The following is a 24,470-nucleotide window of genomic DNA, read 5'->3' as shown; positions in this document are numbered from 1 at the left end:
GTGTCTTTTATCCAGTTCCTGGTTCAGCCGATGAGCTGAGTTGGTTTATGTGTTGAGTGGCCACGGCCAAGGTTGTGGGTCTGCTTGCTCAGTTCCCCTGTGCTCTGAACCCAGACCTGCCAAACCTGACAAGCGCCCTCCTGGGCACAGGGCGGGGATGGGGGGCCCTGGGCCGTGAGCAGGTTGCCAGGCAGTGCTGTTGCAGCTTCTGGAGAAGCACCTGCACATTGGTGAGGAGGCTCTGCGGCCCTGCTGTCCCCCGTTTCCCTGGGGGGCGTGTCCCCCTCGGCCGCCCGCCCGGGTCACAGGCCTACCTGCCCCGAGGTTGCTGTCTGAACTTGGACGGGACGTGCTGCTCTCCGCACCTCAGGTGCCCCATCTGCAAAGTGGGGAGAATGGCCGTCCCCCTGGAACGCTGTGATCAGGGCACCTGCTCCGGGGCCTGGCACTGGTGGTGCTCAGCTCCTCACTCGTCAGTGCTCTTTCTGGAAGCCTCCTGGCGGTTTTCCCAGGCTCTTTATTTACTCTGTCTCACTGTGAGGTGCCGTCCCTAAGCAGAGTGTGCTCTTCCCCCCAAGTGCAGATCTGATCAGCCTCACAGAACCCGCAGAGGTGGCCCGTTGGCCACAGAAGTCCCCCCATGATGGGTCCCTCCCTCCCCGTCCAGCCTCCTGCCCGCTCGAGGGAGGGGTCTGGGCGCCCCGGGGCTGGACGCGGGTCAGGGTCGCCCTCACCTCTGCTCACGCCCCATCCCAGCCGTCCCCCCCGACACGGGTGTCCGTCCTCGACGTTCTCCGAGTTTACTTCGAAAGGCCACCTCCCCAGTGACACTGGCCCAGTGTCCCTGGCTGGAAACTCTTTTCTGGTCTTGGGAATGCGGCGGCCTTTCTGGTCCTACCCGTGGCACCTCCTCGTGGTCTCTGTGGTCCCCCACCCTCTCTTTGGGTGTGTGTGGGGAGCAGAGGCTCTGTCTCTTGGGCAGGGATTTTATTTATTTCTTTATTTATTTCTTTATTTTTATTTTTGCTTTTTAGGACCACACCCGTGGCATATGGAGGTTCCCAGGCTAGGGGTCCAATCAGAGCTGTGGCTGCCAGTCTACACCACAGCCACAGCAACACAGGATCCGAGCCGCGTCTGTGACCTACACCACAGCTCACAGCAACGCCGGGTCCTTAACCCACTGAGCGAGGCCAGGGATCGAACCCGTGTCCTCATGGATGCTAGTCGGGTGTTAACCATTGAGCCATGACGGGAGCTCCTTCGGCAGGGATTTTCACCGCATCCTTGAGGAAACACCCCATCGCCTGCTCTGGAGGGTTGGTGAGGGCGACCTTTCCCGCCATCCTAGCCCACGTGCCCTGCTGGGAGAGGCGCCTCGGCCAGGGCACGCGCGGGGCCGAGAGAGTCCCGCTTTGTTCCACTCCTAGGTCGTCCCTTCCCTCCAACCTGGAGATCAGACGCCTGGAAGACGGAGCCGAGGGGGTGTTTGCTGTGACCCAGCTCGTCAAGCGCACGCAGTTCGGCCCATTCGAGTCGAGGAGAGTCGCCAAGTGGGAGAAGGAGTCTGCGTTTCCACTGAAGGTAAAAGCAGGGCTGGCGGGCCGTGGGATCCGTGTCTCGAGACCTCCCTCCCGGGCAGGTGCAAGGCTGGGCGTGACGCCCACTGAGGTCCAGCGATTCCTAAATGTCTCAACCGCTCCGGGGACGGTGGTGCTGCTGAATTTTGCAGGCAGTCCTCCTTTTGGTTTGTTTTTACATCACAAGAGCACCAGAATTAAGTTAGTATTTTGCAAAACACTAAAGACGAGTTCCCATCATGGTGTAGCGGAAACGAATCAGGCCAGGAACCATGGGGTTGCAGGTTCGATCCCTGGCCTCACTCAGTGGGTTAAGGATCCAACGTTGCCATGAGCTGTGGTGTAGGTCGCAGATACGGCTGGGATCTAGTGTGGCTGAGGCTGTGGTGGAGGCCAGCAGCTGTAGCTCCGATTCAACCCCTAGCCTGGGAACCTCCATATGCCACGGGTTCAGCTCTAAAAAGCAAAAAAAAAAAAACAAACAAACAAAAAAAAAACTAAACAACAAAAAAAAAACCACTAAAGAGAATGTATTTAAAACATATGCCAGCGCAGACCCCACGTGCAGCCTCTAGGCGGGGGCTTTGTGTGGGTTCGCAGGGGTGTGTTGGCAGTTTCCGCCTGTGCAGAGTGTAGGCCGCTTTGCCAGGCTCTCAGAAGGCAGGTGTTTCGCTGCGGCAGTGGTGAGAGGCCAGCGCACAGTGAGGCTGCTCTGCTCCGGGAAGCATGTCACACTGGGAACTGGCAGCTTTTATGTGACCCCGAGAACAAGAAAATGGAAATAAATTGCAGGGAGAGCTTGGGGCGCTTAAAGCAGCCCCGAGGAGGCGCCATGAGCCGGCAGGCTGCGTTCACGGCTCTGTCCCCACGCCCCGCGTGTGCCCGACCGCAGCCAGCCATCAAAACCCCCGTGAAATAAACAGGATCGGGTGCTGGTCAGGCCGCGTTAACCCACAGAGGGAACTGTCCCCGGAGACCGCTCAGCAGAGACCCACGTGTTTCAGGACAGATGACCGTGGCGTTTTGATGGTCCTTGGGAAGCCGAGTTTACCAGGCAGATGTCAGCACAGCAGAGAGCAGGAAAGGTGCTTGAATTGTTCACAAACCGAGCAAGGCAAGAAGGGCTGCTTTATGTGAGCAGTGCTACGGAGAGGCCAGGGGCCGATGCGTGGCAACTGTGGGCACGTGGTTGGCCAGGGCCCCTCTCAAGACGTCCAATGTACCCATTTTGGTGTCTTCTGGTGACTCAGATTCTGGAGGTCCGCGTCTGGTATTGGGTTGTTTCCAGCACAGGCTCCCGGTGGCCACCTGGATGCCGGGGGCAGCTTCAGGCCCATGGAGGAGGGCGAGACCGGCTGGGAGCAGCCCCCCGCGCTGGCTGGCAGCCCCCTCTGCCTCCTCCCCTCGCTCCTGAGGGGGCCTGTAGCTCTTAGCAGTGAGTGCACCAGCAAATAGGGGCAGGAGGCCCCTCTTCCATGTAAACTTCAAAATATTTAGGTTTCTCCCTCTGCGCCCTGCCTGCATTAAACCCCTAAAGCAAGGTGCTGCTTTGCAGACGAGGGCACGGCTTATAAAACTGCAGGAACTTTGCCAGAGTCATTGAATGTACTGGCCACAGAGCTGGGAGGACTCAGGGGTCCTGATGCTGAGCCAGACCGTGTGCAGAAGGCGGCGTCCTGCTACACCTGCGCAGGTGCACCTGGACCAGGAGTAGACCTCAGCTGAAAACTGGTTTGAACTTGAGGATGCGGGTTCTACACCTGGACCAGGAGTAGATCTCAGATGGCCTCGTTCTCACCTGGGCCACGCATGAAACTCAGGTCTCCCCGTGACACCTGACCTCCTGCTGTTTCTTCTGCTTCCCTTTGGCCCAGGACCAGCCTGACCTGTCAAGTTTCTCCCTGGGCCCTCCCATCACTAAACGCCTAGTCAGGGCCCGAACGGAGCCTGGTTTGGCCTGTGATGTGGCATCGCCTAGGTTGTTCAGCAACCACCACCCCCACCCCACCCCCCCGACCCAACACGCGCACACACGCGCACTGACGCACACACTGCTGGGTAACGGGCCGCCCTCACCCTCAGGTGTTCCAGAAGGACGGGCACCCCGTGTGCTTCGACACCTCCAACGAGGACGACTGCAACTGGATGATGCTGGTGCGGCCGGCGGCGGAGCCCGGCCACCAGAACCTGACGGCCTTCCAGCACGGCAGCGACGTGTACTTCACCACCTCGCGCGACATTCCCCCTGGCACCGAGCTGCGCGTGTGGTACGCGGCCTTCTACGCCAAGAGGATGGACAAGCCCATGCTGAGGCAGGCCTGCCCCGGGCTCCATGGTACGTGGGGCCCCTGCCCGCAGCCCGCCCTCTGTCCCGCCGCCCCCCAGCCACCCATGACCCCTTGGCCGTGGGCAGCAGCCTGGCATTCATGCGGCGAGCCGGCTGGTTCAGGAAGTGCCCAGGGTCGGTCCTGACTCCAGGTAGTGGGTCTGTGGTTCTGCTTGTTGAACATCCCAGGTCGGAGACCCCTGCCCAGGCCTCTGAGGTCAGGTTGTGGCCCCTGGGCTTGGCAGAGGGCACCACCCAGAGGTGAAGGAGCCTGCCCTGAATCACAGTGCAGAGGAGGGTGGAGTCAGGATTTGAACCGGGACTCTGGCTCCAGCGCTGATTTTGGCACCTTCCAGCAGCCTCCCCCCCAGAGCTCAGGGTGTGTGTGTATAGCATATACGTGTGTGTGTATGCCTGTGTGTACTCGTGCATACCTGTGTGTATATGCCTGTGTGAATGCATGTGTGTGTGCATATAATGTGTCTGTGCATGTATGTATAGCATGTACATGTGTATGGGTGTGTGTATGCCTGTGTGAATGTGTGTGTATGCATATAAGTGTGTGCACATCTGTGTATGCATGTAAGTGTGTGTATGCATATAAGTGTTTGTGTGTGTGTGTGCATATGCGTGTGTGTGTGGTCAAAGAAAGACCTAGAGGAATCATGCGTGATTCACCCACCCACCCATGTTGGAAAAGCAAATCACAGAGCACGGCCTCCTGACCCAGGGTCGGGGGCATCACCTCTGCGCCTGGCCTTGAGGGCCACGAGAGATGGCGGGCGGTGGGTGTTGGGGCTGGAGAGGGGCCCTTCACACGGCCCCACCCGGTACCACCCAGAGGCAGACGTATGTGCTTCCTGTTGCACAAAGATTGTGTCCCCGGGGGAGAGGCGGACCCTGACTTTGCTTCTGACCCCAAACAAGGTTCTGATGCGAAAACGACCCCTTTTATTAGGAGCATCACGGGGTACAAACAGCTCTGTAGAGAGAGAGGCTTAAGGTGTTTGGAAGGTTCTGGTCTGTCCCGTGCAGTTGAGGTTTCATGAGCTGCTGCGGGTGGAACACACACGACAGTGTGAGGGAGGGAGGGGCCCATGAGGCGGCCCTAAAGGACCACAAACTGGGGCTTAAACCAAAGAAATACACAGTCTGGAAGCTCAAGTGCAAGATCAGGGTGTCAGCGGGGCTGGTTCCTCCAGAAGCCATGAGGGAGGGTCCTTTCCTGGCCCCTGGCCCAGCTCTATGTTTCTGGCAACTTCTAGGGGTCCTTGGCGTCACCCCGGCCCCGCCTGGGTCTCTCCTTACGGGGCCAGTCCCTGGCTTTAGGACCTCCGAATCCAGTGGGACCTACCTGCATTACACCTGCAGACTCTACCCAAACGCTCCGGGTGGACATGACCTTGGGGCCCCTCTTCAATCCCTACAGGCTGGGTGGGGGATGGTGGTGGCACGTGGAGCCTCTGGGGGCGCCCCCAGGGCTGGCACTCAGGGCCTGGTGGCAGCAGAGGGCTTGCGGCTTCACAGGGACATTTGCCGAGGAAGACTGGGCTTGATGGCACTTACTCTGATGGTGAAGGGGACAGGAAGGATTTGAAGAGACCCTTGGTGTCTCACCGGAACTGCTCCTCTGGCATTTGCTAAAACCAGGCACCTGGCCCAGCGCCCCGGGGGCAGCTGCAGTGGCCCCCTGCTGGGTCAGGGGTCATTTCCAAGGAGGCCAGCGCCCCAGGTGCTGGCCAAGGTCACAAGGACCTTCCTGACCTGGTTTTCCCATGTCCCGGGTTCCTTACCCCGTACGCCCACCCCACACCAGGGTTAGGGGGTCAGAGGCTGACCTTGTTAGTTGTGTCCGGGAGGATGGCTCGCCCCTCAGGACTCTCAAGGTCAGAGTCAGTGCTGAGGTCGCCTCCCCTCTTCAGGGTTACGGGGGTGTTGGCTTTCCACCTGCGGGCGAGCTCTTTAAGCTCTCTCTCGGGTTGCGAGAATAGGTTTTAATGAATTAGCCAGTGTCGTCCAGTACAGCCACCTCCCGAGCCGTCCACACCGCCATCACCAGGAACACTCGGGTGTGCGTTTTGAACACCTCACCCAGCTGAAGCCCTCCCTTGGGCGCCCGCCGCTGCCCACTTCTCAGTAACGAGAGCGGGTAACGCAACCTGTGAAGAGAGGCTTGGAAACCCAGGGGAAGCCGGTTTTCGGCATGATCGTGAGAGCCCAGACCCTGCAGGTAGGGGGCTGGCGTCACCTCTCCGCTTCTGAGATGAGGCCGCTCCCCATCCCGCCTCTGGTCTGGAGGCACCTGTGGGAGCACGCGGGGCCTCGGTGACCTTTGGCCTGAGCAGGGTGAAGGGGCCTGTGGGCCAAGAACGGGCCACCCTAAACTACTTATAATACGGCTGAGCGAGCCGCAGAACTGCTAAGACGCATTGATTTAATTCTGGCTCTTTTCTGGGTTTGCGTCAAAGATGCGTCTTTGCAATCAGCCCTGTGCAGGTTAGCAGGGCGGACGTCTGAACACAGAGGAAAGTCGCTTTCCACCGGAGGGAGCAGTGACTAGTTCTTTCCAAAACTGCCGGGTTTTTCCCTGAGCGCACATCCTGTTGGTTTTTCTTTTACGCACCCTGGGCCCCTTGGTGGCTAAAGGAGGAGCCTGGGAGGCCCAGGGGTCTCGGCAGGCAGGCGGGCCTGTGCGGTCGGAGTCAGCTGCCGACGTCCGATGTTCACCACCACTTTAATAGTGAAAAAGAAGACATAGAAATACATTTCATAACACTTGGGGAATTGGGGGGGGGGCGCATCTGCAGCATATGGAATTTCCTAGGCCAGGGATTGAATCTGAGCCACAGCTGTGGCAACTCCCGGTCCTCAGCCCGGGCTGGGGATCGAACCTACTCTGCCACAGAGACAACGCCGGATCCTTAACCCACTGCGCCACGGTGCGAATTCCTAGTTAGGGAACTTTTAAATCACAGGTCCCATTGCTTCTTAACTCAAAGACACTTGGCTTTTTTGATTAGTGTTTTCCAGTAGTTTTAAAAAATCAGCACTGTGGGCATGTGGTGACAGACGATAAAACAGCGATTTAGGTGTGCAGTTCAGACTGGTGTAAACCCACCACGATTAAAATGCAGCTGTTCTCATCACCCCAGAAAGTCCCTTTGTGCAGCTCTGCGATCCACCCCCTGGCTTCTAGCATCTACCCCTGTCCCTGTGGTTCTGCGTCTTTTCCCGTCATTTAAAATGCTGTGTTTCTGCATCGTTGGCTCACTGCACGCGCTGGTGTTCCACGTGACTGGTCCCCACTGCGTGTTTTGCTGGCCATCCTGCCGGGAGCCTTTCCCTGTAGTTACCGTCTCTCTGTCCCCAGGCACCCTTTCATTCTACGCAGATGTTTCTCTTGTTGGATGTGTAAGTTACTGGAACCAGGAATTCACTTCTGGTTGTTGGCTAATTTTTTTCTTAAAAATTCTTACCAATTTTTTTTTCCCTTCTCTACAGCCGCGCCTGCAGCATATGGAAGTTCCCAGGCTAGGGGTCCAGGCAGAGCTGCAGCTGCCGGCCTGCAGCACAGCCACAGCAACGCCAGATCCAAGCCACGTCTTCCACCTACACCACAGCTCACAGCAACACCTGATCCTTAACCCACTGAGAGGCCAGGGATGGAACCTGCAACCTCATGGAAACTGTGTTCGGTTCTTAACCTGCTGAGCCGCAATGGGAACTCCAGAAACTCTTATCTTTTCAAGATCATTTCTGGACAATAGAGTCCTGCCCTGGGTGGGAGGGCAGCAGTCATGACTCGTTCTCCTGCGTGGTCCTGTTGACCTAGCGTCCTTGGGGCAGTGGGCTGATGATCAGGTTTCCTGCCTTGGGGGTGGGGGAGCGGGGACCTCACGATGGAGATAACGAGATAACAGCTCATTTGATGGGACATTGCCTTTTTCCCAGGCATCTGCTGCTGGGGCAGCTTCTTCTCTAAAACTCAGAGCTCCTGTGCAGGAGTTTTTCCTTCTCTAGAACCATGTGTGTTGGGGAAGGTGAGCGAGATGCAGGAATTTGGCTCTGACTTCCATCTGTCTGCGTTTCCTTCTGTCGCTCTTCAGCGGATTCCCAGGGAGCAAGTGCAGAGGGGAGCCCAGGCTGGTGGGAGCATGCATCCTGCAGCATCACCCGGGTGGCTCCCGAGCTGCTGGCTCTCCCCTCTCTCTGCTCGCTGTTTCTCCCTTCTGGGAAAATGCACGCCGGCAGCTGTAGCAATGCTCTAGCTCTTTTTCTCCCAGCCTTTGCCGCCTAACTGCTGGTTTTGATCCAGGAAGAGGTGTGCCTTTTCCCGTACCGAATGCAGGTACAGTCACAGGTGTGGACGGTCTTGCCTTGTGACTCGTCCTGGAGAGTGGCGATGGGTCATGAGGTCCACACAAGCTCCTCGGAGATGGGAGCAGAGGTCCTGGTGGGGACTCCTGGCCCCTTCCAGCCCTGACAGGCTGCCACGTGGGCTTGTTTGTTTGTTTTGCTGTTTAGGGCCAAACCCATGGCATGTGTAAGTTCCCAGGCTAGGGGTCGAATCGGAGCTGCAGCTGCCGGCCTACACCACAGCCACAGCCACGCTGATCCTTAACCCACTGAGCAGAGCCAAGGATCGAACCCTCATCCTCATGGATGCTAGTTGGCTTCATCTCTGTTGAGCCACAGCAGGAACTCCCCAGTGGCCATTTAAACCTAAATTCAAGTTCAATAAAATTGAACGTTCTGTTCAGTTCACCCGTGGCTCCCACCTTGGACAGTGATGGTGGGACATTTCTGTCTTTTTTTTACTATGGTGTGAATGACCTTTATTGTTTGCAGCGGGAGGTGGAAGTTGAGGGAGTGGGATGGCTCTGGCTCCTGGGGCTGCCCTGCTGGACGGCGCTGGGCAGGGGCTGTGGCCGCACCTGCCTGGCTGTTTCGGGTTCCACGCTTTCTTACCGCCTGAGCCAGTGAGAGACGGGGGAATTGGGTGTGGGCTGCATTTTTGCCTGGAAGTCGTCCGAGGGGATGTGTCCGGTCCATGTTTCTCTGCCTGGTGACAGACCTGCTTCAGGCGCTGGTTCCCACTCTTGGTCCCCCCTTTTTTTTTTAATTCAGTGAATTTTATTATATTTAGAGTTGTACGACGATCATCACAACCGGATTTTAGAACATTCCAACCTCCAATCCCCAGCCCATCCCTCCCGGCCCCGACCTGTCCCCTTTGGTAACCATCAGTTTTTCAAAGTCTGAGTCTGTTTCTGTGCTGCAGATGAGTTTATTTGTATCCTTTTTTTTTTTTTTTTTTTGATTGCACACATGAGTGATAGCATGGGATGTTTGCCTCTCACTTGTCTAACTTCACTCAGACTCAGAATTCCTAGGGTCACCCAAGTTGCTGCAAGTGCCATTATTTCCTTTTTTATGGCTGAGTAGTATTCCATTGCTATTCGTCCTGGTTTCCTCATCTGTGAATGGGGGCATTCACAGGTAGGAATGAGTCTGTGTGATTAAAACTCGCAGAACGGTGCTCGGAGTTGCGGGTGCTGTCAGCCTCACCCCTCGGCTGGGCTGGCCGCACGGGGAGGAGCTGCTGGGGCTCACCTTCCCCCTGTGTCTTCTGAAGCCGCAGGCACCCCCGAGAACAGCACCCCAGTGGAGTCGGAGCCCAGCCAGTGGGTGTGCAAGGTGTGTTCGGCCACCTTCCCAGAGCTGCAGCTGCTGAATGGTAAGTCCTGGGGAGCCCACCCTGACCTGCTGTCACTGCCAGGCCATCCCTTTTGCACGGCGGCAGACCCCACGGCTGTCGGGAGCTCCTGCCTCTGCTCCCAGAGCCTGTCTCCCAGGTCCCTCAATATTCCCCATTGGCTCCCATTTCTGTGCTTCGGCTTGAAGTTTCCCTGCGTGTCTGGCACCGAGGGGTCTTGATTTTATTTCTCTGAGGTGCAGCAGAGTGTCACCTCGGAGGGCCATTCTCTAGTTGTGTAGCCCTTCCGAGTGTTTTCAGCCAGGTGGCCTCATCCTTAGCTTGCTGTGTACGTTACTGAACTGCCAGACCCCGCCCGAGACACGTGGCACGTGATATGGCTGGTGTTAAAACGACCCAGTCGGAGTTCCCATCATGGCACAGCAGAAACGAATCCAACTAGGAACCATGAGGTTGTGGGTTCGATCCCTGCCCTTGATCAGTGGGTTAAGGATCCGGCGTTGCCGTGAGCTGTGGTGTAGGTCACAGATGTGGCTGGGATCCTTCGTTGCTTTGGCTGTGGTGTAGGCAGGCGGCTACAGCTCCCATTGGACCCCTAGCCTAGAAATCTCCATATGCCGAGGGTACAGCCCTAAAAAAGACAAAAACAAAAACAACCTAGCCCCTTGTGGGCCTGTGCTCCACACAGTGGCCCTGAGTGTGGGACAAAGGAAGAAACAGCAGCCGCTTGACCCTGAGTGCCTGTGTGGGCCAGGTGAGGTTGTCAGGTCTTTCCTCGGGAGTCTCTGAGCTTCTTCCATTGAAAATAAAGCACTGTTTTCTTTCCTTTCTTTTTTTTTTTTTTTTTCCCTTTCATCTGTGTTTTAATGACAACTTCATTCATTGTGGATTGAATATTTCCCAATATTCTTCGGAGCTTACGTTTTTAAGTAATTGCATTAGGTATTCACTGTAGGAAAGTTAGAAAATCTAAATAAATTTTAAGAAGAATATGAAAATTGCCCTTAACGTCGTTGTCTAGAGAGGCCTGCTTTACTGTCTTGATGTGTTCTTCCTGTTTCTCTTGGAAGGAGAAAATATGTCCACAGGCTTTAGTCGTTACAAAACCACGTGTGGTGGACCTGACATGTTTCTGTCGCCTAAGTGACTGTATAAAATGATAATCATGAAGTTCCCATCGTGGCTCTGTGGAAACAAATCTGACAAGGATCCATGAGGGACATAGGTTCGATCCCTGGCCTCGCTCAGTGGGTTAAGGATCCGGCGTTGCCTGAGCTGTGGTATAGGTCACAGATGCGGCTTGGATCCTGCGTGGCTGTGGCTGTTGGTGTAGGCTGGCAGCTGTAGCTCCAATTTGACCCCTAGCCTGGGAACCTCCATATGCCGCGGGTGCAGCCCTAAAATAAAAAATAAATAAAATCAATAAAATGATAATCTTATTTGGTGCAGTGGAAATGCTTTTTTTTTTTTTTTTTTTTTTTTTTTCTTAGTTGCACCCATGGCACATGGAAGTTCCTGGGCCAGGGATCAAACCTGTGCCACAGCAGTCACCTGAACCACTGCAATGACAACACCAGAGACAAGAGAGCTCTGGAAATGCTTTTTTTTTTTCAAAAGCTAAGGAAATACGTTTGAGTTGCCTATGCAGAGGGCACACGACTAGCAAATAAAATGAACAAACGAGATGGGGGTCAGGAAAGGACACCCTCCCGTGAACGCTCGTGCTTCTCTGTCCTGCAGAGCACCTGTTGGGCCACTTGGAACAAACCAAAAACGTCCCCCCTGCCTCCCAGCAAGAGTCAGCACCTGAGAAGGAAGCGGAAGCACCCCGGGGAGAGCCTCCCGCAGTTCCCAAGAGTGTCAGTGCCGCCAAAGAGCAAAAGAAAAAGCCTCGAAGGGGCAGGAAACCCAAAGCATCAAAACCCGAGCAGCCGCTAGTCATTGTTGAAGGCGAGGAGCCAGCAGGTGAGGCTGGTCCTTGGGGAGGAGCCAGCAGGTGGGGCTGGTCCTGGGGAAGAGGCTGCTGGTGGGGGTGATGGGGGGGGGACGGTCAGCAGGTGAGGCTGGTCCTGGGGGAGGAGCCAGCAGGTGGGGCTGGTCCTTGGGAGGAGCCAGCAGGTGGGGGCTGGTCCTGGGGAAGAGGCTGCTGGTGGGGGTGATGGGGGGGGACGGTCAGCAGGTGAGGCTGGTCCTGGGGGAGGAGCCAGCAGGTGGGGGCTGGTCCTTGGGGAGGAGCCAGCAGGTGGGGGCTGGTCCTGGGGGAGGAGCCAGCTGGTGAGGCTGGTCCTGGGGGAGGAGCCAGCAGGTGGGGGCTGGTCCTGGGGGAGGAGCCAGCTGGTGGGGGCTGGTCCTTGGGGAGGAGCCAGCAGGTGGGGGCTGGTCCTGGGGGAGGAGCCAGCTGGTGAGGCTGGTCCTGGGGGAAGAGGCTGCTGGTGGGGGGGTGATTCTGCGGGAGGAGTGACAGGCGTGGGGAGGGACCTGGAGCCAGGTTGGCTCCCTGCCAGGCAGGAAGACTCAGCACAGGGAGCCCACGTGGAAGCGGAATCTAGCCCTTCTCCTTTTCTGAGTCAGCCCTTTAGAGCACACCTTACCTGTAGTCCGGCTGGCGCTGCCGTGTGTAGGCTGTGAGCTTTGACAGCTGGGTCAGTTGTCAGGCCAGAGGGCATTTCCACGGCCCCGCTCCTTCCTGCTTGTCTCTGCACGTGGCCTGGTGGTCCCCAACCTGGGCGCTCTTGCTGTGCCTGGCGTCTCAACGTGGGGGGAACCCGTCCACATTGGGGTCCCCGCTGCTCCTCCTCCTTTGCTGCTGTGCAGTGTCCGTCCATCACGTGGACACATCTACTTGCGTGTGGGCATGTAGCTGGTTTCCAGGCCGTGGCGAAGGCCACTCTGACAGTACAGCTGTCTCAGTGAGTATGGAGGGACCTTGGATCCTCCAAGGCCGTGGGGCCTCACGCAGCCTCTGCTGGGAGCGCCCACGGGCCACTCACATAAGGACCAGGCATGATGCTCAGACACTAGCAAGCCCCTCACTGCTCTCCTCACCGACCACTGGGCAATTTGTGTTCTTGCTGTCTGGTTGAGCCCAGGATTTCTTGAGAGTGAGAAGAAATCCTTATTCCTTCTCAGAATTAAAAAGAGAATTCAGAGAGTTCCTGCTGTGACTTAGCAGGTTAAGAACCCAACTAGTATCCATGAGGACGCAGGTGTGATCCCTGGCCTCTCAGTGGGTTAAGGATCAGGTGTTGCCGTGAGCTGTGGTGTAGGTGGAAGACGTGGCTTGGATCTGGCGTTGCTGTGGCTGTGGTGTAGGCTGGCAGCTGTAGCTCTGATTGGACCCCTAGCCCGGAAGCTTTCGTATGCTGTGGGTATAGCCCTGAAAATAAAAAAATTTTAAAAGTAGAATAAAATAAAAAGGGAATTCAGGAGTTCCCTGGTGGTCTAGCAGGTTAAGGATCCAGCACAGTGCTATTGTGGCTCAGGTCATTGCTATGAGGTGGGTTCGATCCCTGCCTGAGAACTTCCATGTGCTGTGTGCAGGTGCCCCCCCCCCCCACACACACACCAAAAAGAGAGAGAGAGAGAATTCAGAAGAACGGGCCTCACATGACATTCTTAGTAGACGTGGTTTAACCTCCCCTGGGCAGCCTCCTGCTTCTTTATAAACAAGCAGAGAAGAAGGAGGAGGTGACAAGCCTATCAGGTGATGATTTCACTAATGTTAGTTGCATCAAAAGACTTATCCTAGTAGGGGAAGTGGCTAAATCTTTTGCTTATCTTCCCATGTTTCATTGGTCCAGAGCTCCAGGCCTGGGTCCCTGTTGCTATGGTTATTTGATAGTTGACTCCTGTGAAAAACTGTTACGTGCTTTTGAACGTACTCGAGATGGTGGCATCATTTATAAAAATGACTCTTTCCTGGAGTTCCCATCGTGGCTCAGTGGTTAGCAAATCCGACTTGGAACCATGGGATTGCGGGTTCGATCCCTGGCCTTGCTCAGTGGGTTAAGGATCTGGCATTGTCGTGAGCTGTGGTGTAGGTTGCAGATGCGGCTTGGATCCTGCGTTGCTGTGGCTCTGGCGTAGGCCGGTGGCTACAGCTCCGATTGGACCCCTAGCCTGGGAACCTCCATATGCCGCAGGAGCAGCCCAAGAAATGGCAAAAAGACCAAAAAAAAAAAGACTATTTCCAAATCTCTGTCAGGACTAGTAAGTTATAAGACCCACTATGTATCGAAACGTTTTGGGTTGAGGTGGTACGAAAAGGAATGGAAATAGTGTTATGACTGTCGTGGTTTTTAAAAAGAATCGCAAATGGTAACTGCAGCTTTGAGTTAAGAATCACATTTTGCTTTTCTAAACTCTGCAGGCAAATGTGTGGGTTCTACACCATTGCTGCTTTTTTTCCTTCTATGTAAATCTTGGGGTCCGTGTCTACAATGCCGGCCTGGCAGCGGCCCTTGGGCTGTCGACTTGGTTCGGTTCTGGCCCTGGCCCTGGTGACCTGGCTTGTCCTTCACGCAGAGCACGTGGCAGAGATCATGACCGAGGTGGAGCCTGTGACCTCGACGACGACGGACGAGCGGATCATGGAGCTGGTCCTGGGGAAGCTGGCCACCACCCCCACCGACGCCAGCTCCGTGCCAAAGTACGTCCGTCCCTCCTGGGCAGGAGGCGCCAGTGGCGGCCGATCCAGCGCGGCAGGAAGGCCGGATGGCAGGACATCCTGGGGCTCAGTGCTTCACTGCGCATCTGCTGGAAACAGTTAACAGTTTGTTTAATTGCAGTAAAATACGCATGGTATAAAACTTAGCATCTTAACCACTTTGAAACGTACCGCTTGGTGGTTTTAAATACATTCACATAGCTGTGCAAAACCTTCCATCCTTACCTAGAACTTTCTCATCTTCCCCAGGCTGAATCTCCATGCGTATTAAACTCTGACTCCCCGTCACCCCCTCCCCAGCCCCTGGCACCCACGTTCCACGTTCTGTCGCTCTGAAGGCCTTCTGTGAGGTCTCTAGGGACTGCACACGCATGGAAGCGCAGGGTGTTTGTCCTTCTGCGACTGGCTTATTTCACTGAGCCGGGCGGCCTCAGGGTTCATCCGCATCGCAGCCCGTGTCAGGATTTTCCTTCTGTATCGAGGCGGGACAGTGTCCCACCTCGTGGAGAGGCCGCACGGTGTTTATCCATCTGTCGGGGGACACTCGCGTCGCTTCTGCTTTTTGGCTAGTGTGAGGACGGCTGTAACAGAACCCTTGGTATTTGAACTTCTATCAGTTTAACACCTTGCTCTCTGTTTTTTGCTGTTTCTTTTGTCTTTTTAGGGCCGCACCTGTGGCTTATGGAGGTTCCAGTGCTAGGGGTCGAATCGGAGCTGCAGCTGCCGGCCTACACCACAGCCACAGCCCCGTGGGATCTGAGCTGTGTCTGCGACCTACACCACAGGTCACAGCAACGCCGGATCCTTAACCCACCGAGCGAGGCCAGGGATTGAACCTGCAACTTCATGGATACTAGTCGGGTTCATTACCACTGAGCCATGATGGGAGCTCCTTCTTTTTTTGAACAAGGAAAATATTTGTATGTTAGTTATTATTCTCAGGTGATTTGGGGGTCTGAAGCTGAATGAGATAGTGGCATTTTTTTTTTTTTTCTGGCCCTTTTTGGAATGCTTCCTACAGTGTCAAAACGTGCCTGGTCTTGTATAATCTGGGAACCTGTGCAAAAGCTTAAAACAGCAGAGTATTGTCAGAAGCTCATACTCTCATGCTCAGAGCATTTCAGTCACTTACTGTCAGAAACACATTTAATAGGGAGAAAAAATTCGAAAAATCAGGTTCAGGGAAAATATAAACCAGGGTAGAGGTAAGACCAAGTCGGAAAACAAAACAAAACAAAACAAAAAAAAACACAAAAAAACAAAAATAGGGACAGATCCGGTTCCCCTGCGGAGGCACAAATTGAGCGCCAAGCTTCCAGGCGGCCAGCGTTAACTCCCAGGGAGATGCGTGGCTGGTGCAGAGAAAGCCAGCTGATGCCGCTGTGTGTCAGGGTGTCTCCCTTCCAGACTCCCTGAAGCCGGGGGACACCCGAGCACTGTCCCCCTCGCCCCCGTCTGCCTGGGAAGCTTTGGAAGCTCTTTCCAAGATAACTGTCACTTTGAGCTTCTTTCTCCAGCGACCCCGTCTCCACCCTGTCTTACCAGCTCGTGCGTCTCACCTGGCAGGTTCCCCCATCACCAGGGCAGCACCATCACCCTCAAGAGGAGCCTCATCCTCTCGGGTCGGCCTGGCATCCGGCGGAAGCTGGTCCGGCAACTGGGGGAGCACCGGCGGGTGTACCAGTGCAGCCTCTGCAGCAAGATCTTCCAGAACAGCAGCAACCTGAGCAGGCACGTGCGCTCACACGGTGAGTCCCACGGCCGCCACGCCTGCTCCAAGGGCCGGGCGGCCCGTCCCGGGGGCACCACCCACTCCATGGGCACCCGGAGAAGCAAAGTGGCTCCTCACTGGTCGTTCCTTAGGTGACAAGCTCTTTAAATGCGAGGAATGCGCCAAGCTCTTCAGCCGCAAGGAGAGTCTGAAGCAGCACGTGTCTTACAAGCACAGCAGGAACGAGGTGGGTGATGGACCAGACCCCTGACCTGGAAGGAGTCGTGGGAGGCGGAGGGGGAGCCAGAGCAACGAGGGGAGCCCACACCGGGCCAGGTGCTGCCAGGGCTCCGGGAGGAGCCGGCCCGGTGCCGGAGGGCCCCTGCATGCGGGGCTCTCCTTCTAGAGCAGGGGGATGGCGAGACTGAACGACCCTTCACGGTGCGAAGCTGGGCAGGAGGGGAGCAGAGGCGGCCTGGGGACTGTATTCCGGGGGCTGCCGGAGGGTGTCCCAGCTGCACCTGCTCCCTGTCCCCCTCTCACCAGGTCGACGGCGAGTACAGGTACCGGTGTGGCACCTGCGAGAAGACCTTCCGCATCGAGAGCGCGCTGGAGTTCCACAACTGCCGGACAGGTGCGCTCAGGCGCCGGGCGGGGTGGGAGCCGCGCCGGCACTGGGTCTAAGGGAGCCGCTCACCTTTAACCAAGCAGCTGTTGCTTACAGAGACACAGGTAGAAATTTCCAACGTAAAGGGAATTTATTTTACTTCCTATTATTCTTCAAAAGCGGCTACATGTGGCCCGTGTCTAAGCCACTGAGGTTCCATCCTCAGTGAGAAAGGCGAGCGGCCGGTCAGGCTTTGCTCTCAGACGGCGGGAGAACTCGCAGAAGAGGTGGGGTCATGGCCGGAGGGGTGGGTTTCTGTCTCGTTGGCAGGACCTCCGTCAGTGGTCCTCTGCCCGTGTCCGGGGGCCCTGGCTGTGCCCTCGCAGGCCGTCTCCGCTCGACGCCTGCCTCTGCTCCCATCTCTGCTCCTCCGATGGAGCCGCACTTGCTCGCAGGCAGCTGAAGCCTGCGCGCTTGGACCAACCTGGGTGAACACGGGTCTCTGGGCCTGAGCGAAGGTCTCAGGCCCTGTCCTCTGGCTGAGCTGATGACTGGCAAGTGTACGTGACCAGTAAATCCCCATGTCCAGCCAGGGGACACCCATGTAGGAACCCAGCCTCTGAAGGGGGCCCTGTCCTGTCCCCGTGCCCCGTGGATGAAGGCTCACTGCCCCTGTTCCCACGCGGGGAGAACAGGGATGGGGGGCTCACTGTTGTCTTTGAGGCTCCTCCTCTAGGAATCATCGCACAGCCGGGGAGGGACGCTGGGGCAGTGGGCTTAGAGACCCACCAGGTCAGCCTTTGATTCCGAACCCCTTTCCTGGTGAGCCCTCTGTCCATCACTGCCCGCTGTCTCCGTGCCGGCGCCCCCTCGCATCTCGGGGAACCCTCAACCCCATTATCTAAGCATCCCTGTCCCTCCCTGCCACTGGCCAGTGGCTGGCACCTGCTCCCGCAGCCTCTGCATGTCCCTTTGTTTGCTTCCTTTGCTTGTTCTGCTCTGAGGGCTCCGTCTGAACCTCCATCCATGGGGCCTTGATCCCACAGAGGAGCTTTTGAGTGGAAGGTGAGTCTGTCTCACCTGGGCTCCAGCTGCCCTGCTGCGTCTGTCACGGTCATGAAGTGGCCTTGGAAGCTTCTAGATGGACCTCCAGTGTACTGCACCACCTGCATGCTGAGCTCTGCCCCCCAGGGATCCCCCAAACCCAGGGAAATTCCCCACCCTTCTCTTTGACGCCCTGTCGGTCAGCTGGGCTTCAGCTGCACCTGTTGACCAGAGGCGGGATGGCGCCCCGTGTGGCCACGCTCGGTTTTGCACAGCAGGGTGGGGGCCCGCGTGGAGGGCGTGCCCTGCCCGGTGGGGTGTTTGGTGAGCGACTCAAAGTCCAGCCAGAGACAGCGTCCTCTTTTTCCGTCTAATTCTCTGGACATGAATGAACCAGAAGGTAATACAAGAAGTCAGAGTGGTAGTGGTTAAATATCAGCAGAAAAACTCTGTTAAGCCAGTCGTTTCTCTTTGTTACATAGAGATGACAGCAGCTGTGACTTGAAATGCAGTTTTTCTCTGATTTCCAAGGTTAGACGTTTTGGCTGGAAAACGAAGATAAACCTGGGGACTGAGCTCATTTGGGTAATACCTGGCTTGCGTGTCGCTGTACCTTCCGGTATGGGGTTCACGCTCAGAGGGCATGTCTCCCGTGGACGTGAAGTCAGGGGTGCGTGCAGTGTCGAGGAGAAGCTTCGAGAGGAGTGGTCTGATGGGTTTCTCTCAGGCTTTCGCTCAGCAGGCCTGTCCTGGCATGAGGAGTCCTTGGTCTGACTTCATGGCCAGGCCCTCAGGCAAGACAGGTCCCCCAGAAGCCCCCCCAGCCCGTCTCCCGGGGGCCCTGTGCCCCCGCTTGTTGGGCCGCACCCCCTGGCCTGCAGCCTTGAAGGTCCCCAGCCTCGAGACCAGAACGAGAGCTCAGAGACTGTGACAGATGGCAGTGGTTCCCTGGACGGGGGAACCTCACTCCAAGGTCCCGGAGTGACAACCCCCCCATCATGTGCCAGCAGCTCCCCTTTATAGGGGAATTGGTGTCCTGTGGCCTCATCAGTCACCAGGGGAACCAGCAGCTGGGCGCATCCCTCCCAGCCCCTCAGGTTAACGACCATCAGAGGGCAGGGGTCTCCCTTTAATAAACTAGCAGGTGGAGCCTTTCTGGCCTCAGGTCTAAGACATTCACCAGCTGGAGGCGTGGGTCTGGCGTGTGCACGTGGGCAGGGTGGCGGTGAGTCGGGGCCCGTCCAACGGGATGGACAGGGAGCAGGAGGACAGCCATCTCGAGTGGCCTGACCACATGCCACGTGTTTGTTCTCCGTCACTGCATTTTGTTAAAACATGACTGTGGACCGTGAGGGCAGCGGGATCGTGGGTGGGAGAAGGTGGTGTGTGGATGCCACAGCTGGAAGAGCCACCTGTGATCTGGTGGCCAGCCTCAGGATGGCATGGCCCTTCACAAAGCAGGATGGCAGATGGCCTGACTCTGGTGTCTCAGTCCTAAAAATCCTGCTGGGTCGCTCTAGCAGGAAAAACCCTCTATCATGAAGGACCACCAGATTGCCTGTTATAGCAAAAGTAACGAAGCCAGTTGTGCTGTGTGAACCGGGTGGAGTATTACACACCCACTAAAATGGGCATGAAGGTGTTTGCACGCTGAGCATCTGTGCTGCGCACCCAGACACGTGCACAGGGTCCCGGTAGCCCCAGGCCTCCACGTGGGCTGCACAGCCAGTCACCTGCAAGCAGTTAAACCACCGCTGAGGCCCAGGGACATGGGGCAGAGTCTGGAGACGGTGGGGTTGTAACAGCAGCCTCGGGGGAGGCTGCTGGCCCCTGGCAGAGGGAGGCCAAGGGTGCCCAGGTCACTCCATCTGCATCCCAGAAAGTGACACGGCCCAAATGGCAGCAGCGCCCAGGCTGAGATTCCCGGACGCAGGGTCCAATGTGCCACCAAGAGCAAGAACCTCAGTCAGAATCACCGTAGAAAAGGAAGCTGCCTTCGGGCTCTGGGCCCTGTGCATCGGGCAAACACCTGCTGCCCTGGGGAGCTGGTCGGTGGGCTGTAGCCAAGGGCCCAGAAATGAGGGTGACCCGGTGTGTCCTCAGGCCTTCATTCTGGAGGGGGATGCACAGGACAGGGTTACTGGTGCTGCAGACGGGCCCATGGGCAGTGAGGGCTCCCTTCTGGGGCTGGCTTAGGTGGCGGCCCCCTGGACCGCTGCGTGTCCTAAAGGAGCAAGGTGGGTGTGGCCGGGGTGACGTGGAAGGTGGGGGCACAGGACAAGTCAGGAGAGCGCTTGCAGGGTGGGGCCCCAGGACCGCTTAAACCGGGGGCAGAGGCAGACCCGTGAGGAGGAGCCAGCGCTATGCAGGAGCCCGTGGTCCCCGCTCCTGTGCTCATGGGAGCAGACCCTCAAACCGGCCGATGGCTAAGGGGGCAGGAGAGCCAAGCGGATGCCGTGGGCGCTGGAGGGAGAGAGCGGGTTGGGCACCATCAGAGGCCCGGGTGGGGCGGTTTGTCCGCCTTCGGAGAGGGGACTGGAGGGGAGGCTGGATGCCCGGAGGTGGGTGTTTCTGGAAGCTTCATTGTGGGGTGGGGGTGGGGTGCATGTCTGCTAAAGGGGGGCCTAGAAACAAGAATTGGGGTTCTGAACGTGCTTTGGGGGAGGAGCCTGCGGGAGGGCAAGGGCCAGGTGATGGGTGGGCTTCGGAGGAGCAGGTGGAGGACTGAGCCAGGGGGTGGTGGGAAGGATGCAGCTCCTCTGAGGCTGGGGGAGGCAGGGGCGGGGGCTGCAGTCAGCTCGGGTCGGGTGTGAGGGCCCAGGACGGCTGTGGCTTGGGCCTGTCGGGCTAGGAATCCTCAGATGCGGCGGGAGATGTGTGCCTGGGGGAGGGGCCGGGTGCGGCCCGTGTGCCGTGGGGGAGGGGCCGGGTGCGGCCCGTGGGGGAGGATGACACACTCGGTGCTGGCGCTGCAGGCCGCTCAGGCCTGGCTTGGCAGGGGCCACGTCAGCTCCGGTGGCGCCGTCTCCCGGCCCCGCCCCTCACGCGTCCTCGGCCTCCACGTGGTGCCTGCGCGGGATGTCATTTACCCGAAGGCAGCCCGCCGTGTGTTTTGCTTGCCTCCTTGACAGATGACAAGACGTTCCAGTGTGAGATGTGTTTCAGATTCTTCTCCACCAACAGCAACCTTTCCAAGCACAAGAAGAAGCACGGGGACAAGAAGTTTGCTTGCGAAGTCTGCAACAAGATGTTCTATCGCAAGGACGTCATGCTGGACCACCAGAGGCGGCACCTGGAAGGTGAGCGCACCTGCGGCCGGGCGGGGTGGGGGGAATGTGCTAGCACCGCCCCGTGGGCACCTTCGGACCGGCCCCGCCCGACGGCATCAGCTCAGGCATCAGGAGGTGCTGACACGCGATCACAGAGCCACGTGTTGGTGGGACCTGAGAAACGTCCCAGTGCCCACAGCAGGGACAGTTAAGGAGAACGGACTCTTCGTGGGACTGTGTTAGGCAGTCACCAAAAACGTGGTTTTCAATGAGTTTAACATTGTGAGAAAATGCTTTTGATGTGACCGGAAGTAGGAAAAAAGCATGAATGAAATCTCACACAGGGATGCTTTCCGCCGTGTGCGTGAGCAGCAGGTTCCGGGGAGATGCTATCGGGGCCCTGAGTGACTTTGCTCGTCCCTCCTACACTGTTTCCCTGGGGGCCCCGATGACACCCACCATGCCTGGGGGCTGCCTGTCCCTGGGGTGGGTTTCCCTGAGGCCAGCACAGGAGAAAGGGGACTTCAGTGGGGTCAGTAACGGGTGGGATGCGGAAAGGAGGCAGAGCAGGAAATGAGGTGTGGGTGCGGTGACCCCGCAGGGCAGCCCCGACGAGAAGGCGGGGCGCCCGGGGAAGGTCTGGGCACAGGTGTGTCCTGAGCTCCTACCCCACCGGGAGGCTCAGTTAAAGAACCTGCTCAGACAGATCCTTTTTGAAAGCAGCATTGTAGATTTGGTAAGCCTAGTTTTTAACCCTAAAAGCTACCGCCCTCTGGCTGACCGGCGTTTCTCTGTAAGTGGCACTCACTGACCAGAGCACTTTTTTTTTTTAGGGCTGCACCTGTGGCATATGGAAGTTTCCAGGCTAGAGGTCAAATCCGAGCTGCAGCTGCCGGCCTACACCACAGCCACAGCAACGTCAGATCTAGCCTCATCTGCGACCTATACCACAGCTCACAGCAACACTGGATCTTTAATCCACTGAGCAAGACCAGGGATTGAACCTGTGTCCTCGTGGATGCTAGTCAGATTCATTAACTGCTGAGCCCTGACGGGAACTTCCCAGAGCACTTTCTTATGAAAGTTAGAAAAAAATCACTTTACCAAGATTTGCAAACGAAGATGTGTCTGTGTGAAATCTGACTACTGCACTCAGCTGTGCTGTCACGTGTGGTCACAGCTTTTAAAACAAGCCTGGAGTCACATCCCGTCCTGGGTCACCTTTGCGCTGTGCCTCTCGACCTGGCCGTTCTTCACGCGGGTTCATAACTCCACCCCGTTCCCTCTGTGAGTGGTGGTGCCCTGAGGGCCTCTCCAGCCCAGCCTGGTGTCCACTTAGTGACCGGGTGGCCTTGGCCATGCTCCTGGGCCTCTGTTTGCTCACCTGTGCGGTGGCGATGGTGCCTGGCCCTCTGGGCTGCTTAAACTGGACCCCCTTGTAAAGCCCCAGGTGGGCCCATATCGCCACCACCCACCATCACACCGGAAGTCAGGTGTCTCCTGGTTGGCAGTCACCTGGGTTGCCTTTTATAGCTTCATCTTGCAACATCTTCGAGCTGACACAGCTCTGACGGTTCTTCTCGGGAATGAGCTGACGCAGTGTGGCCGTGCCGGGGTTTTCCCTCTGTGTAGAAGCGTGGTCCACACCCGCCGCAGACCCGTGTGCTTATGCTGCTGGGAGCTTTTTGAAGAGTGATGTGCTGGTCTCCAGGCCGGCTTGCCAGGCCTTCTTAAGCCCGGCTCTGTGCTCACCTGTGTTACTCAGGAATGTCCCAGAACGACGGGTCAGTGGTGTAGAGAGAGGCCACGAGAAGGGGGCTTTTCTTTCTTTTATTCAGAGATTCCCTAGGACTTCCTGTCATGGCTCAGTGGTTAATGAATCCGACTAGGAGCCATGAGGTTGCAGGTTCGATCCCTGGCCTCACTCAGTGGGTTAAGGATCCGGCGTTGCCGTGAGCTGTGGTGTAGGTCGCAGACGCGGCTCAGATCCCACATTGCTGTGGCTGTGGCACAGGCCAACGGCTACAGCTGCGACTGGACCCTAGCCTGGGAACCTCCATATGCTGCAGGTGTGGCCCTAAAAAGACAAACAAAAGAAACAAAGATTCCTCATTTCATGCAAACTTCTAAGTCTATTATGAATAGCTATGCCTTAAAACCATAGCGATTTTAGCATCGCCTGACCTTTTACCTTGATCCCTACTTGGCTGATTTAATTTGAAGGATGAATATTAGTGGTTTTGTTTGTTTGTTTGTTTTCCTTTTTAGGGCTGCACATGCAGCATATGGACATTCCCAGGCTAGGGGTGGAATTGAAGCTACGTCTGCTGGCCACAGCCACAGTCACGCAGAACCCAAGCCCACCTGCAGCCTACACCCCAGCTCACGGCAACACGGCATCCTTAACTCACTGAGCAAGGCCAGGGATTGAACCTGCATCCTCCCGGATACTAGTGGGTTAACTCCTGAATATTGTGTCTTTAATACAGCAGCCTCTCCAAACCCCACCTTTGTCTGGGGCCCTTAGATTGAGCACAGACACTTTTCTTAAGGGCGTTCTAACGCCTCTGCATCATGAAACTCGTGACACTGGCCACCCTTGGCGTTCTGAGTTTCAGGTGTGGCCCGGGCTATGGTCACGGATCTCACAGCGTGGCCACCTGCCTTCTCCCCCGGGGCCGGTGTTGGGTGGCGCAGGTGCGTCACAGGTAGCGCTGGCTCCATGGTCCCACTGCAGGCAGCCCTGTGTCCCAGTGGCCACGGCTGGTCCTGTGGGTCCTGACCTTCTCCGGCGGGGTTGCAGGAGTGCGGCGGGTGAAGAGAGAGGACGCGGAGGCCGGCGGGAACCTGCTGCGCTACAGGAAGGAGCCATCCGGGTGCCCGGTGTGCGGCAAGGTAAGGCTGGCTCGGGTCCGGGACCTGGTTTCTTTAGGGGATTCCGAGCTCTACCCACCGCGTGTCGGGGAGGAGTGTTTAGGGTCGAATGGCAACTCGGTGTCCTGAGCCGCGGCAGCCCCTGCCCTCCTGTCATCTCAGCTCTGGCCACCGAGGCAGGTCTCCAGGGAGGGAGCCTGGCTGTGATGTTCCGTCACCGGGTGCCCTTGCTCTGTCTCCCGCACCCTGAGCCGAGGGCCCGTGAGACGCCCCTGGTTTATTTCCCTGGTCAGTGCAGGTCCCCTGCAGCATTTTCCGGTGAGAGACTGACCTGGCCATGGCCTTGTGCTCCGTGCATGGTCTGTGGAGGCCAGGGCCCCAAGTAAGCAGATGTGCCCCCGGGGCGTCTGAGCTGGCTGTCCGAGTTGGCCATCAGAGAGGGCCGAGTCCTCAGCAGACCCTAAACTCCAGAGCACACTGCCCATCCGAGCAGCCCTGGGCTGTGCCCAGCAGTGGGCATTGGTCAGCTGCCATCTGGGCCTCATCGGTTCACCATGGAAGATGCCAGTGGTCTTTGTGGATGAGCTCCTGGCCCCGGCTAGACGTGCGGCTGCTGGTCCCCCAGGCTCAGCTCCCGTGACTCGGCTCACAGAGTCTCTTGGCCATAGTCCACGGGA

The 24,470-nt window shown here is 57.2% G+C and overlaps 1 protein-coding gene across 7 annotated transcripts in view; it reads left to right on the top strand.

Moving 5' to 3' along the window:
• Window positions 1–24,470, top strand: part of PRDM15 (PR/SET domain 15) — a 67,207-nt gene that overhangs the window by 24,811 nt on the left and 17,926 nt on the right. For all 7 annotated transcript variants that reach the window (XM_021071017.1, XM_021071011.1, XM_021071013.1 and 4 more), the window contains exons 4-13: window positions 1,431–1,584; window positions 3,663–3,915; window positions 9,542–9,643; window positions 11,363–11,587; window positions 14,147–14,270; window positions 15,855–16,036; window positions 16,152–16,246; window positions 16,546–16,633; window positions 20,782–20,949; window positions 23,723–23,814. In XM_021071017.1, coding sequence (XP_020926676.1) covers window positions 1,431–1,584; window positions 3,663–3,915; window positions 9,542–9,643; window positions 11,363–11,587; window positions 14,147–14,270; window positions 15,855–16,036; window positions 16,152–16,246; window positions 16,546–16,633; window positions 20,782–20,949; window positions 23,723–23,814 — 1,483 coding nt within the window. The remainder of the gene's footprint in view (window positions 1–1,430; window positions 1,585–3,662; window positions 3,916–9,541; window positions 9,644–11,362; window positions 11,588–14,146; window positions 14,271–15,854; window positions 16,037–16,151; window positions 16,247–16,545; window positions 16,634–20,781; window positions 20,950–23,722; window positions 23,815–24,470) is intronic.

The sequence above is a fragment of the Sus scrofa genome, chromosome 13 (assembly GCF_000003025.6).
Source record: "Sus scrofa isolate TJ Tabasco breed Duroc chromosome 13, Sscrofa11.1, whole genome shotgun sequence".
In the NCBI taxonomy this organism is placed as follows: domain Eukaryota; kingdom Metazoa; phylum Chordata; class Mammalia; order Artiodactyla; family Suidae; genus Sus; species Sus scrofa.
Note: the sequence above shows the minus strand (reverse complement) of the source record. Positions and strands in the feature narration are given on the sequence as shown.